The sequence below is a fragment of the Peromyscus eremicus genome, chromosome 20, assembly GCF_949786415.1.
Source record: "Peromyscus eremicus chromosome 20, PerEre_H2_v1, whole genome shotgun sequence".
Taxonomy (NCBI): domain Eukaryota; kingdom Metazoa; phylum Chordata; class Mammalia; order Rodentia; family Cricetidae; genus Peromyscus; species Peromyscus eremicus.
This window is the reverse complement of record NC_081436.1, coordinates 26420574-26434143: the sequence shown is the minus strand read 5'-3', so window position 1 is coordinate 26434143 and position 13570 is coordinate 26420574. Positions and strand designations below refer to the sequence as shown.

The window sequence follows — 13570 nt, the reverse complement described above, 5'->3', positions numbered from 1 at the left end:
GTTCAACATCAACACAAGTAAACCCTGAACCCCACATGTCATCTCTTAAACCTGACTCCTCACAAGGGTTCTAGACAATACAGCCAGCTTGCCACAGGGTGGTCCTCTGTTGAGTGCACACAGCTCTGAGCCCTGGTCCTGCCTGCATGCATTAATAGGGCAGGCCAAGAACTCACTAGGCTTTCATGAGCAGTAACGTTGCTCAGCCACTGTTCTTGAGCCACCACTGCCTGTGGCTGCCTACTGTGTCCTGTGGTGCAACTGAACAGCTTTGTCGGCATACTCTGTGAGATTGTAAAGTAGACGGAAACCATGTGACCCAAATCTTTCCAGCACTATACCCTTAGCCGGAGCCTGAGAACGTCAGTCCCTGAAGTAGGGGCTGCACAGCACACAGGGGTATAGGTCCTCAGCAGCTTCCACAACCCCAATAGGCTGAGGAAGGTTTTTAGACAGCACTTTATTGATGCCCTCTGCCCCTGGTCAGCACAGATTCCCAAGCACTGGCTTATATTAGCTGGACTCAGGTGCCATCCCCAAGAGCAGGAGTGGGCCCCATAGGGGCAGAGAGGCCTCCCAGATTAGGAGGAGTGTGCAGGCAGCCAGGAACCCCTCCAAAACTCCTGGCCCAGGTTAGGGAGGGCTGGCCCTTGGCAGTATCTCAGGCCCCTGTTGGGGCATCATAGTTGAGCACGTAGTAGTCATGAACATACATGAGCACAGCCACTGGTTGCCCAATGATGAGTGTCACCCACACAGCTGCATTGCCGTAGTTCCCTTGGAAGAAGCGGCCCACAATCCAGGCCAGTGGGATCTGAGGACACAACGAGACTACACTCAGGTGGGGCTTGGCACAGATACAGGCTAAGGGAAACAAGCTTTGCAGAGTTGCTCACCTGAGCCATCATGGCTGTGAATGCCCAGAGGCGGAACATACGCAGGGGAATGCTCACTAGGTACTAGAGTATGGGGACAAGAGAGGTCAGTGGTGTTTGAGCTGGTGGCCACAGCCCTGCCCAGAGGTGATGTGGGATGTGCTCAGAGCACTAACCTCATGGAAGAAGGCTGAGGCCAAAAATACCCCTGTCCTGGCCATCCATCTGTTGCTGCCCAGTCGGAGCAAAGGTTTATAGAAGTGTCTGCAGAGCAAGGAAGCCATAGGATGAGACTAATGCCATAGGGCCCAGGTCCACAACCACATTCCACAGGTGCGTACACCACCCTACCTGCTGCACCACTTATGCACAGGGATATTCCAGTTCTGCCAAAAGTAGGTGACAGACTCAGCATTCCTTGGGGTCAAGAAACAATGAGATAAGCAGAGCATACCATGACCTACCCAGATCCCCAGGGACACACCACTCACCACCAGTCCCGGTAGAATTCGCGGTCTCCAAACTGCATGAGCTCTGCCACGGCATTCAGGCAGGAATGGAAAAGCCAGTAGAAGAAGATAAGCCAGATGAGATGGTTGGGAACCTAGGGGAGACAGTTCCAGGTTGCAGATTTCCCACTTATCCCTCACACTTATCCCACTGGAGCCTCTGACACTCACCGCCAGCTTCAAGAGACGCTCAATGATACGTGAATAGTCCATATCCTGTGGAGAGAGGCTGCCTCAGCTGCCTGTATCGTCTCCCCTATCCACCCCCGCCACAGTGGAACCTAACCTTACCTTGAAGGGCTTCATGGAGTTCTGGATAGTAGGGACCATCCACTGCAAAGGAAAGCAGCACATTGGTTTCCCTCAGCTATGCTAAGCCCTACCATACACCCAGTCACACCACGTACCTGTTGGATCAGCCCAACTTGAAGCTGGGTGAAAAAGAGCTGTGGGGAGAACACAGCAGTAGGCTGAGACTTCAGTTGCACACATACCCCAAGCCCTGCCCAAACCCGCCCTCAAGGCCCAAACCTACCATCTCAAGAACCCGTCGTAGCAGAAAGCGCTTTCGTATTCGTGGGGACCGAGGAAAGTTGAGTTCATAACACAAAGTCGGAGCAAAAATGAAGTAGTAGAGATCTAGAAGCGAAGGGTGGGCACTAGGACTACAGAGCCCTGAGCCTGACTTAGAGTCCTGCCTCTGAGAGAGAGCCCCAACTCCACAGGTCCTCACCTCGGTAGTTCAGGTTGTCTGGGTAGCTCACAGTTTGCTGAGGAGCAGCCCCACTGACTTTCTTCCCTGCAGAAACTGCCAGCAAAGCAAGACAGCAGGGTGAGCCATGCAGCCCAGGCTCAGTCCTACAGGCAAATCCTAGTCCTGACAGCCTCTTACCAGCTTTGGCCTTGACTCTTCGCTGGCGGCACCATAAGTTGACATCACGGTAGGAAAAGAGCTTGAGGAAGATGATGGAGTATGATGCCAGAGCAAACACAGAACCCACTGCAAGATAGGTGGATCAGCCATGTCTGCCCACACACCATGGTTAACACAGGAAAGGTAGGCTCAGCTATGACCAAGCACATCACATGAATAACCTGGGGTCAGCTCAGCATGGGCTGGGATGGCTGGCATGGAGACACACCTGGAGTGATGGATTCAACCAGTAAGGCCACGGCTGCTGGGAAGCAGATGATGGTAGCCAGGTTAACCACATGTAGCAGCAGCCCCATCTGCTCTGTCAAGGCACCCTGGAGAGGGAGAGAACATTCAACCAGGTCCTCTGCCCTGGGAGAGGACTGTCAGGCCTAGTAAGAAGAGCCTATCACCAGTAGGCCACCAGTGACTGGAGCAAGGAGGGGGATGGGCACCACACCACTTACCACTGCCAGGCGCTTCTCGATCTGAAATGCAGCCACAGGAAAGATGTTGGATACTGAGGACAGAGCATCACAGGACAGGCTCAGGCCCTGGCCAGCCTATCCCCCACCCATGGCCCTTCTTGGAGTGCAGCTCACCAATAACCAGGCATGGGGCAGGCCAGCTGTAGGGGTCCTTCAGAAACAGAGACACCACCTGGATGGGATCTACCAGGATGCCATACCTGGGGGTGGGGCAATGGGGGCCTGAGTAGAGGTGGGCCTCACGGCCTGAGCAGGCAGGGGAGAGATAAGGGGCCTGGGAAAGTACTCACTTGATGAGGTTCTCTAAAAATAACCTGGCATTACTCAGGATCTGCAAGAGACAATCAGGAGGGTTCAACCCCAGTGGTGCTAACACAGCCGACCTGACCCCAGCACCTCTGACACTTAGCCTTGCCCAGGGTACTGGTCCCTTCAGTGCCTAGTTAAGAGCCTAGAGGCTATAAGCAGGCCCTGAGGACAGGACAGGCAGCAGAAAGACCCATCAAAACAGAAAAGATCAGGGGTGGGTTTTTCTGTACTGTACTTTGAGTATTGTACTAACAATACTCAAAGCTCCAAGAGTGTGGCCCAGTGTAGCTCATCTAAGGACTAAGCCTCTGGACTTTAGCCTGAGACTCAGTGTTTGATCTCCATCCTCACCCATCTCACAAGCACCAGACCCAGGCCTGGAGCCACCAACCTGGCCAACTACCCAAACTGATGGAGCCACTGGCCAATACTGAAAGGGAAACACTGGTGAGGTTCTTTGCCTGGATGGTCAGAGAAGGTACCATGGAGGTGGTACAGCTAACCAAGGCCTAACTAAACCTCTGTCCAGAGAAAGCCTCAGAAACCTTTCAGGGCACAATAGGGTAGAGACTCTTCCACAATGGATAGCCAAAGAAGCCATGCTTAAAGCAGGACCAGACACTTCTGGGCAATAGGTATCAGACCATATCTGAGTGTTAGAAGCTGGGTGAAGATAGCCCTTTGCCCCTGACCCACCCATCAGGCTATCCCTTTGAGCCTTGGACCCAAAGGCTTCTGGGGTAGAGATGCACAGCCCCAGTAGGAACCAGGCCCTAGAGGCTTGGACATGGCATAGCACCCCAACCACCTATACCCAAGGCTCAAGGAAAGGGACTAGGAAGACCTACAAAGCAGTGGCTGGTTCTGCCCATATGGCATAGGACATACATCCTCAAGATTTTGTCCATACTTTTCTAGGGAGGCCACAGAGTGCCCCCTCCTCAGCCTCCCAGCCTAAAGAGTAACCAATACTCCTCTCCATCTCCCTGCTCTCCCATATCACACCTAAACAGCCAAGGGGGACCTGAGGAACTACCAGAGTATTCAAGACACTCATCGTCTCTACTACCACTGAGCCTCCCACAGAGCTAGCCTGGGATCCAAGAGAAAGCCAATGTAGCCACTGCAAGGACCACCCCTGCTTCCTCCCAACCAGCCTAGTGCTAGCAGCTACATGGAGCTAGCCTTCAAAGGGCAGAGCCTGTACCCAGGGCAAGGGCACCCTAGAAGGTTCTACCACACCTGGCCTCAGTGAGTCTGGTCCCACATTCCTACTCACCAGCATCACCACACACCAATTCAGGATGCCACGGTAATTGTTGAAACCACTGTCTGAGCTGAACAAAGAATCTTGTAGACGATGGCACCTAGCAAAAAGGAGACAGGACCCTGCCCAGTAAGCAATAACCAGTAGGACAGGGATAAACACAGTGACCCACTCCTGCCCCAGGTGTCTTTTCTACCCAGAGTCCATTATCCATTTACAAACAGGAAGAGGAGCCAGGTAAGGCCATTCTAGTGGCTATATAGCTACTCTAGGCAGCAGAAAATATTCATCACAGGCAGAAGAAGCTAAATGGGTCTCCATGGAGTTTGAGCTCCAGAAATCTCCAACAGCAACCATGCTCTTGGGCCACAAAGATAATCCCACCTGGGTATGTGTGGACCTATGGGGACCTACCAAGTACTGCTGGGACAGCAGGACAAGGTGGAGTCTACCTTGCCCAATCTGCCCATCCAACCTACCACATCACTCATGGAAGAGTTCCCACCACGGCCAAGAAAAGCATTCTCCCTACATTTAAGACACATAGGCCCTGTATAATAGTTGGCCAAGTGCCCAGCCTTAATGTACCTTTCTGAGGAGCAGTGATTTGGCCCTCTCTACTCATGTCAAGTTCTGTGTCCCTGCCTTGGTTCAGGGGCCATGAGGCAACTACTCAGGCCTGATGACAGGGAAGGACCCAGAAGTAGGCTCCTTACTACCTATGAAAGCTCTCACCCGGTGATGGGATGCAGGACACCCAAATAGACACTGCTTGTCAAGAACTATACCAGGCCTGGCAGAGGAGCACTGTGTGACTAAGATAAGACCCAGAATCAGCTCCTGGCAAAGACAACAGGAACATCCCAGAGCCCTAGTCCCAGTAACTAATGCCCTCACTCTCACCAACTATGGCTCCACCTTGCCCTCCAGCTGCCATGCCACCAGGAAGCCACACACAATTGAGCAAGACCTAGCTTTTGTAAGCAAAGAGGCCAGGGCCTCCCCTTCCCTCTCATCACATACACCTCTACCCTGGGACATTGGAGGAGCAGGCCAGGAAACCTACTATAGGTGCTATCCCACAGATGCCCTTTTAGGGCTGACCTTACATCATAATGATAAGGGGCAAGCCCTAGGTTTGGTTAGGGTTAGAAGTCTGACAGCCTTCTCCAGAAGAGGGTCAAAGACGCTGAGGGGCAATAGCAACAAGCCCAGTCTTTGCTATCAAAAACAGATCTTTTTCTTTCTTCGTGACAGAGTTTCTCTGTGTAACAGTCCTGGCTGTCCTGGAACTCACTATGTAGAGCAGGCTGGTCTCGAACTCATAGAGATCCACCTGCCTCCTGAGTGCTGGGATTAAAGATGTGTGTCACCACTGCCAGGCTCAAGACTGAGACCCCCCCCCCAAAAAAAAAGCCTGGCAGTGGTGGTGCACTCCTTTAATCCCAGCACTCAGGAGGCAGAGGCAGGTGGATCTCTGAGTTTGAGGCCAGCTTGGTCTGTAGAGTGAGATCCCAGGCAGCCAGAGCTATACAGAGAAACCCTGTCTCTTTAAAAAGAAACAGCCAGGCAGATCTCTGTGAGTTTGAGGCCAGCCTGGGCTACCAAGTAAGTTCCAGGAAAGGTACAAAGCTACACAGGGAAAACCTGTCTCGAAAAACCAAAACCAAAACAAAACAAAAAACAAAAAAAATAAATAAATAAAAAGAAACAGATCTACTTGACACCTAGTCTCATCTACACTAGCTCCTGGTTAGTAGGAGGGTAGTCATATCCCTCTATGGTCCATGCCATGCTACAGCACCAAAGTGAGACAGTTCCACCCTAGTTCGCGCCCAACTCCACTCCCAATTGTCCACTTCCTCAGGACTAGTCTTCCAGCATCTACACACTAGGCCCATGTGATAGAAGCCATATGATATGACTGTGGTCCCTACTGAGCCCCCTTTTCTCCCCCAATCTGCCCCTGCCTTCTGATTGCTGCCCTTGTTTGGGGTACACCCCCAAACTGATTTCACTGGCTTGATGTGGCTATCCTTAAGAGGCAACACCAGCCGGGCGGTGGTGGCGCCTTTAATCCCAGCACTCGGGAGGCAGAGGCAGGCGGATCTCTGTGAGTTCGAGGCCAGCTTGGTCTACAAAGTGAGTTCCAGGAAAGGCGCAAAGCTACACAGAGAAACTCTGTCTCAAAAAAAAACAAACAAAAAAAGAGGCAACACCATTAAACAAAGAAAGAAAAAAGAAAGAAAGAAAGAAAGAAAGAAAGGAAGGAAGGAAGGAAGGAAGGAAGGAAAGAAAGAAAGAAAGAAAGAAAGAAAGAAAGAAAGAAAGAAAGAAAGAAAGAAAGAAAGAAAAGAAAGAAAGAAAAAGAAAATGAAGAGGCATCATCATGAGACAAGCAGGAAGGCACCTCTGGGTCTGTCCACTAGACCTTCCCACGAGTCCCCTCCCCCAAGCTGAAGCCCTGTGCTTTCAGCACAACTGTCCCAAAGCCTCCTGGCCCCAAAACCTCCTGGCTGGCCTCTGTGCCACAACCCACCAACTACTGCTTGCACAGAACCAAAGCTGTTTCACAAGACTGACCTCTCTCCCCTTTGAGTAACCAAGGAGACCATGCTGCTTTTTCTGTGGCCATCTCCAGAATGAAGACAGAAGTGGAGAATGGGTCCCCCTTGTCAGAGCTGACAGTAAGCAGACAATCTTTGTTTTGTTTTAGGAGACATGGTCTGTGTAGTCCAGGCTGGCCTTGATGACCCTCCTTCCTTAATCTCCCAAGTGCTGGTATTGCAAACATGTGCCACCACACTGGATGCTTGCCTGGTTTAGCAGACAATGTCTTAAGAGCTTATTTTTAGGTTCCTTCTGTTGGGCTTCTAATTCCTTCCTTAACTGTCCACACCAATGTCTCAGGTCCCTCTATGGACTGCCCATCTAGCATCTTGAAGGCAGCATTCCCACTGCCCCGCCTCCACTCATGCTACTCCCTCCCTTCATAGATGAGAGACACTTGTCCCAGGAGAAGAAGCCCCCATCCACCAATGCCTGCAAAGGTCCAAGCTTGCCACTGTAACCAGAAGCAAGTGGGCTGAAGGGCAGGCTGCAGAAATGGCCAGAAGGAAAAAGAGGAGCTGGCTAGCCATGATCACAGCTGTTTGTGCCACCCTCTCACCTACTAAAGGGCCTGCCCATGTCCTGTGCCTTCCAGCTGTTCTACACTCACTCCCTGAGGCCAAAAGGACACAGGATAGCTGGCCATCTCTCCTATATCACGCAGGCCTACCCAAGTAAACCACACGTAGAGCAAGGGAGAGCTAGCATTCTACCTCTCCTCACCACACAAAAGCACTGTAAGACATGCCCATCCCCACACACATGCCAAGGTCTGTACTGCACTCAAAGGATCAATCTCCAAGTACGGACTTCATCTAGGGACCACAGTTCAGGTTCAACAGCAAATAGAAAGAGAAGGGAACAGAATGCTAGCTCCTCTTCCAGCTGACACCTGGCACTTCCTCTGTGCTGCCCTGTGGGCGAAGCCCTGGGGTACAAGATGGTTGAAGTAAGCGCCTCATAATCCCAGACCCTACTAGAGATGTACAAAAGACAGTCAGGGACAAATACCCTGGGGAAAACCCACCACTCTAAGGTCTTGCCTTGGGTGCACAGGACTGTGTGTGATCTGGGAAGATGAGTAGCAACAGAACTTACAGCCTCACCTTGCCACAGGGTAGAAAAACGGAGCTGACATCAAGAACCTGGCTCAATGGCCCAGCTTCAAGTGAGCAGGAAGTATATAGGGAAGGGGAGGATACAGAAGCTCAAGGAGTCAAGAGGAAGACTGAGAGAAAGGGTGTACTGCCAAGAGCAACAACAGAGGGGGGGTTGGCGAGTGACCAGTGGCAATGGGTGAGCTACAGGCCAACTCCAGACGGCGGTCAGAGCTGACCCACCAACAGAAGAATGGAATACAGCACCTCAACCAGGGTCCCTGTGGCACCCCCAAATTGGAATGAGGCCCACAAGGGGATAACAAGCTCCCCACCCCATCTCTGCAATCTATCATCCATTTATGGGCAGGGGGATCACAGCAGAGACTCCACACACTTACGTATTTCCTAGCTTTGCACAAACCTCACACCAGAGGGCACAGAAAAAGTTAAGCCATCATCCAAAGATGTGATTGCTCTCTCTTGCCTATCCCACAACAGATCTCACATAAAAAAATACTATTCCCACCCCTCTAGAGGTCATACTAGCAAAATTCCAGACTCCTAAAGGGAAGGGCAATAAGGGTAGTCAGCATAGGGGAATTCTAGAACCCTTAACATCTTTTCAGATGAAGCTGGGCATGGACACCTTTAATTCTACCACTTGGGAGGCAGAAGCAGGTGGATCTCTGATCAAGGCCAGCCTGGTCTATGGAGCCAGTTCCGGGACAACCAGGGCTACATGGAGAAACCCTGTGGTTTGTTTGTTTGTTTGTTTGTTTTAAATAAAATAGAGAGAGAAATCAACATCTCAGACAGAAAGTGGGAAGCCAACGTCCCTTAAGAGCAGCTTTGAATTACAGAAAACCACCATCCCGCTTAGGAGGACCAGTCTCCTCCCACACTGCGCCTTCACGGCCTTCTTACCTGACCTTTGTCCACAATGTGCCATGCCTGCCTCATGCTGAAGTTATCTTATCTCCCAGGTGAACTGTGAACACCCAAGGGCAGTTGGGGGCCCCTTCCCACAGTGCCCACTAGACAAAGACTCCTTTGATACCAACAGAACAAGTCTTTGCCAGCCTAGCTGTCCACTTCTTCCTAGCCCCTGAGCTACTTCCTAACCCAGAGCTACTAAAGGGTCCCATGGTGAACACCTGAAAGACCCTCGGGGCCAGCTTGGAGGAAGCAGTCAATGCTGCCAAAGAACATGGTGCATTCCCATATCTTATAGTCAGTCATTCAGCTAAGCAGGGCCTCTCCCATAGGTGTGTCCAGACCAAATCTCTCTCCAGTACTCCAACCAAGGGATGAAAGTCTCACAGAGTCAGCTCCGTCCCTATAGCCTGCAGTCATTCTGGTAACATCAGCAGGGCTTCAGGCCCTCCTGCTTACAGGAAGAGGGGTGAATAAGGCGTGCAGTCACTCTGTTAGTACAAGAAAACTTCCTGTACTGTCCCCTCCCTGGGCAAATGCCGGTTCCCCTCTCCTCAAACAAGCTTGTGTCCTCTGGAGCCTCTAGCAGCCTTCTACCCACAGGACACCCCTCATAGTTCTGCAAAAGTAACTCTGTATCATAACCCTCCCCCGAAAACATTTCCTTCCATAGAAGAAAGCCCATTCACCACCAACCCCCAGTGCTCTACACTTCCTCCTACCCACCCCTCAGAAAGAACCTCAAGGGACCTGCCTCAAGGTACACTTCCCTAAGCAATCTGGAAAAGGGGCTGCTACCTACTCCTCTCCCAGGCTCCCTGGCTCGCTACTACTCGAACCCCACCTGGGTGACCTTGGCAAGTGACCCTCTCCCCAAAGCCTGTGTCCCCGTGTAGCCCAGGGGGACCCCCAGACTCGGGACTCGCAAAGCTGTGGCCACCTTTTAAGAACTGAGAGCGTCGCTGGGGAGATCAGATGTAGGGGGTCGGGCGCTCCGCTACCTCAGCTCCCAGTGGCCGTCGCCCACGTCGGTGTGTCTGTCTTTGTCCGGGGTCGAAGCTGGAGCCGGAGCTGGCGCGTCACCGCCGGCACCCAAGTCCGGGCCCATAGCCGCGTCTCGCACCTCCTCTTCGGCTGCCACGGGCCCGCCGCCACCCTGGACGGAGGCCCGCGAGCCAGTCCTCCGACGCCGAGAGCCGCCCGCGCCTCCGCGGTCGCCCATGGCCTCGGCTCGCACCTCGTCGCGGCCCAGTCGCGGCCCGCCGGCTTGCAGCGCCTGGAACCCGCCGCCCCGCCTCTGGACCCTGAGTAACGGCCTCCGCCGCCGCCCCCTGCCGGCCTCCGTAGCCGGCGCAGGCCACAACCACCTCTGCGACGGTGAGCCCGTGCGCTGCTGCGGAGCAGATGACTGGCGGTGGCGGTTCCTGAGAGTCCATTTGTAGTCCCAAGCCCAGCGGGGGCGGGGCCTGAGCGAAGACGCGGAGCCCACTGGGAATTGCGGAACAGGGCGCGGAGCCTCCTGGGAGTTGAAGGCGCCGTGAGTCAACGGCGCGTAGCACTCTGGGAACTCTGCAGTCACAGGCGGGCTGGAGCAAGTTTGCACGCAGTTGGGCTGCGAACTTCTCTGGAACTGGCCCAAGGTTCTGTCTCTCTGGAACGAGGTGGACTGCACCGGCTCCCGGCTCCCGGCTCCCTGGCAGCTGCGCACTTCCCCTGACCTCTTGCCTGTCCCTTGTCCCACTTCTGTAAATACATAATTTCGTCATCCCTCTACCCAGCAGCGGTTTGGGTGTGGGTCATTTATGAAACTCTGCGTGCAGTGACGTCTTGCTGCCCCAGACCCGTGTTCCTGCGCACTACTGGCAGAGCTAACAGCCCTGGCACAGTCGTTCTCCGAGAGATCCTTAGCTGCTAGTCAGGAACCGCTTTAAATGGACCTTAGAGGACATACCCGGTCAAAGGATCAAGCTGGAGAAATAACCAGACTCATAAAACAGCAAGTCTATGCAACCGCCCGGTTGTTGTTAAATGAAGCAACTCATTAATCACCATGGCCTCTTCCTCCACCGCCCCACACTCCAACCCACACCCCGGTCGCCGGCCTAATCCTTCCTGGATGAGACATCACAGTGCATACATCTGATTTCCTTCAGAAACGCTATAAGGAGGACCAAGGTGAATAGTAACTTGCTCTTCTGTGGATACCAGAACCAAGAAGCACCTCTATAGAGCAAGCAAGTGCTCACCCCGGGGTTGGTAGCCTCCCCTACAGCCACTAGCCTTCCTATTGGAATCATCCCACTTCAGTTTTATCCACTGACTCCTCTCCTCTTGTCATTTTCTCTTCATGCCACATACCATAATGAGCAACCGAGGCTACCTTGCAGTTGTCTTCGTGTAGTGTGCAGAGAAAGGCAGCCCCGGGCATGGACTTTTGTGGATCAGAGCCAATCTGATCTGCTCAGTCTCCTAGAACATTCCTTTGTTGCTGGCCCAGCATGCCCTTCAGCTGGGTTTGGGCAAGGCAGGGCTAGGTCTTTGTGAATACTGACCCCAAAAGGAGACAGAGTGAAAGAAAATGTCTCCTTGAGAATGTAAAGTGTGAGGATGAGTCATGTGAACTCTGCCATCCCTTCCCTACCTTGCCATGTCAGTAAATGTGTGGCCTCCATGTGTTCCTGGGATAGCACTCTGGCTACAACAACTTCTAGTATGAAACCAGAAACTAAAAGTGTGAGGTTGAGGCTCAGGCTGCCACTCCAGCCAGAGATGAATTCACACCATCTAATAGAATGCAAAATCTCCTTGGAGGCAGCTATTCATTGACATCCAGGCTTAAAGCTGTCAGCCTGCCAGAGTCCATGGGAGTGAAGGGACCAGAGGATGGACCAGAGCCATCAGAAATGATGGTCCTGTGGAGACCTGTGGCAAAGAGTTGGGACCTATATCAGAGTACCAGGCCTGACTCAAGGAGAAAAGACTGGAATGGATGACTGAGAGGGGGAATTACCTGATGCACTATCAAAATCTAGGGTGAAGTATGACCCAGGGTGCCAGGAGAAAAGAAAAATTACAGGTGAGATTGGCTGGAAATAAAGGTGTGATTGGGCTAGGCGGTGGTGGTGCATGCCTTTAATCCCAGCACTTGGGAGGCAGAGCCAGGCGGATCTCTGTGAGTTCGAGGCCAGCCTGGTCTACAAAGTGAGTTCCAGGAAAGGCGTAAAACTACACAGAAAAACCCTGTCTCGAAAAACCAAAAAAAAAAAAAAAAAAAAAAAAAAAAAGTGTGAATGGAAGAATCGGAAAGGAAATCATGGTGCGGATCTTCCCTGCTGGAAATGGCCACACAAGGAAGGGGTTTGGGCCTTGGAGCTTTTGCAAGCCTGAGAGAGTAAGACGGCTGGAAGGGTTTTTGGAAGTTTGCAAACAGCTTCAGACTGACCCCAGCACCCTGGGGCCACAAGCAGGCCAAGGAAACCTGCTGGGGAGAGTTCACGGCGGTGGAGAAGTAGGCTCATCTCAGCCCTCCGAGGAAGATGTTCCCACCCTTCTGGCCAGGCACCCTAAAAGAACAGCAACAACCAAGACACACTGCAGAGTCCTCTAGGAAGCAGGCAGATAAGAGACTTTCTTGCAAGTCTCTGCTACCTGACAAAGTGGTGTTCGGGTGTGCGGAACAACGAGACAGAGCTATGTAAAGACACTTCAGCCTTCCACAAGCTCTTTTTCTTCGGGTTCCTCTTTTGCAAATAGGAAATGATCTCTTCCCAGCCAGAGACAGTGACCGCTAAGATCCTCCCGCGGGGAGCCTGGCTAACAACTTCTAGTGCCAGGTGTACCTTCGCTCCTGCTGCTCCCGCTGTCTAAGCTTCCCAGAGTGTGCCCTCCCCCATGGCAATATTCTTCTCCCAGCTGCTGGCACATGGTCCTTGACTTGCTGCAGGTACATCTCTCCCTTTTCACCCCTGGATGGAATCTGGCCCCTGCTCTTGCCAGGATGTGGGCAGCTGTGCCGGCTCTGACCTAAGATTGACCCAGTTTGGCCACATGTACACCAAGTGTTTGAGACACTCAAGTCACACCAGCTTACCTGCTTGCCGGGAGTCATCGCTAGGTGAGTCCTCTGCTTCCTCCACACCGCCTGTCCCTGTGGATCTCTCTACCCAGCACAGCCTTACCTCCTATTTCCTCTATTCGCCCTGTCTACAATCTGAGGGCTGTGGGTGGTTGCCGAAGTGCCTGTGCCCCTGGGGACTCCTCACACTGTACTGCTAACAGTACAGGAGCACAGTCCCACAGTTTAGTGATTGAGAGCAGCAGGCCTCCAAGGGAGGGACTGGACCCTGAAGCCTCTGCTGTCCCATTTCCTCCATCACCATCTCAGAGGATTACTAAGAACGAGGGACCCAGAGCTGCTGATACAGCTGCAGAAGTACTAAGGAGAACAGAGTGGAGGCACTCCAGGCCAGGGGACTGCAGCCCCCGCGGTGTATTTCAGCCATTCCAGGTCAGCTTGGGCAGGACCTGACTTTGGGCTAGAGGCCCAGCAGCTATGAGCGCCCTGAA

The 13570-nt window shown here is 52.7% G+C and overlaps 1 protein-coding gene across 1 annotated transcript; it reads right to left on the bottom strand.

Annotated features, from left to right (window-relative positions):
* Positions 1-441: 441 nt before the first annotated feature.
* On the bottom strand, positions 442-10456 carry Dgat1 (diacylglycerol O-acyltransferase 1). Its single transcript, XM_059246909.1, has 17 exons — positions 10006-10456; positions 4374-4461; positions 3076-3116; positions 2900-2985; positions 2765-2817; positions 2527-2632; positions 2277-2384; positions 2118-2192; positions 1920-2023; positions 1792-1830; positions 1676-1717; positions 1556-1600; positions 1367-1479; positions 1227-1292; positions 1052-1139; positions 897-959; positions 442-814 (listed from the first exon to the last, which is right to left on the bottom strand). Exons 1-17 carry the CDS (start codon positions 10224-10226, stop codon positions 662-664), a joined length of 1491 nt encoding a protein of 496 aa, XP_059102892.1. The 5' UTR covers positions 10227-10456; the 3' UTR covers positions 442-661.
* Positions 10457-13570: the final 3114 nt, after the last annotated feature.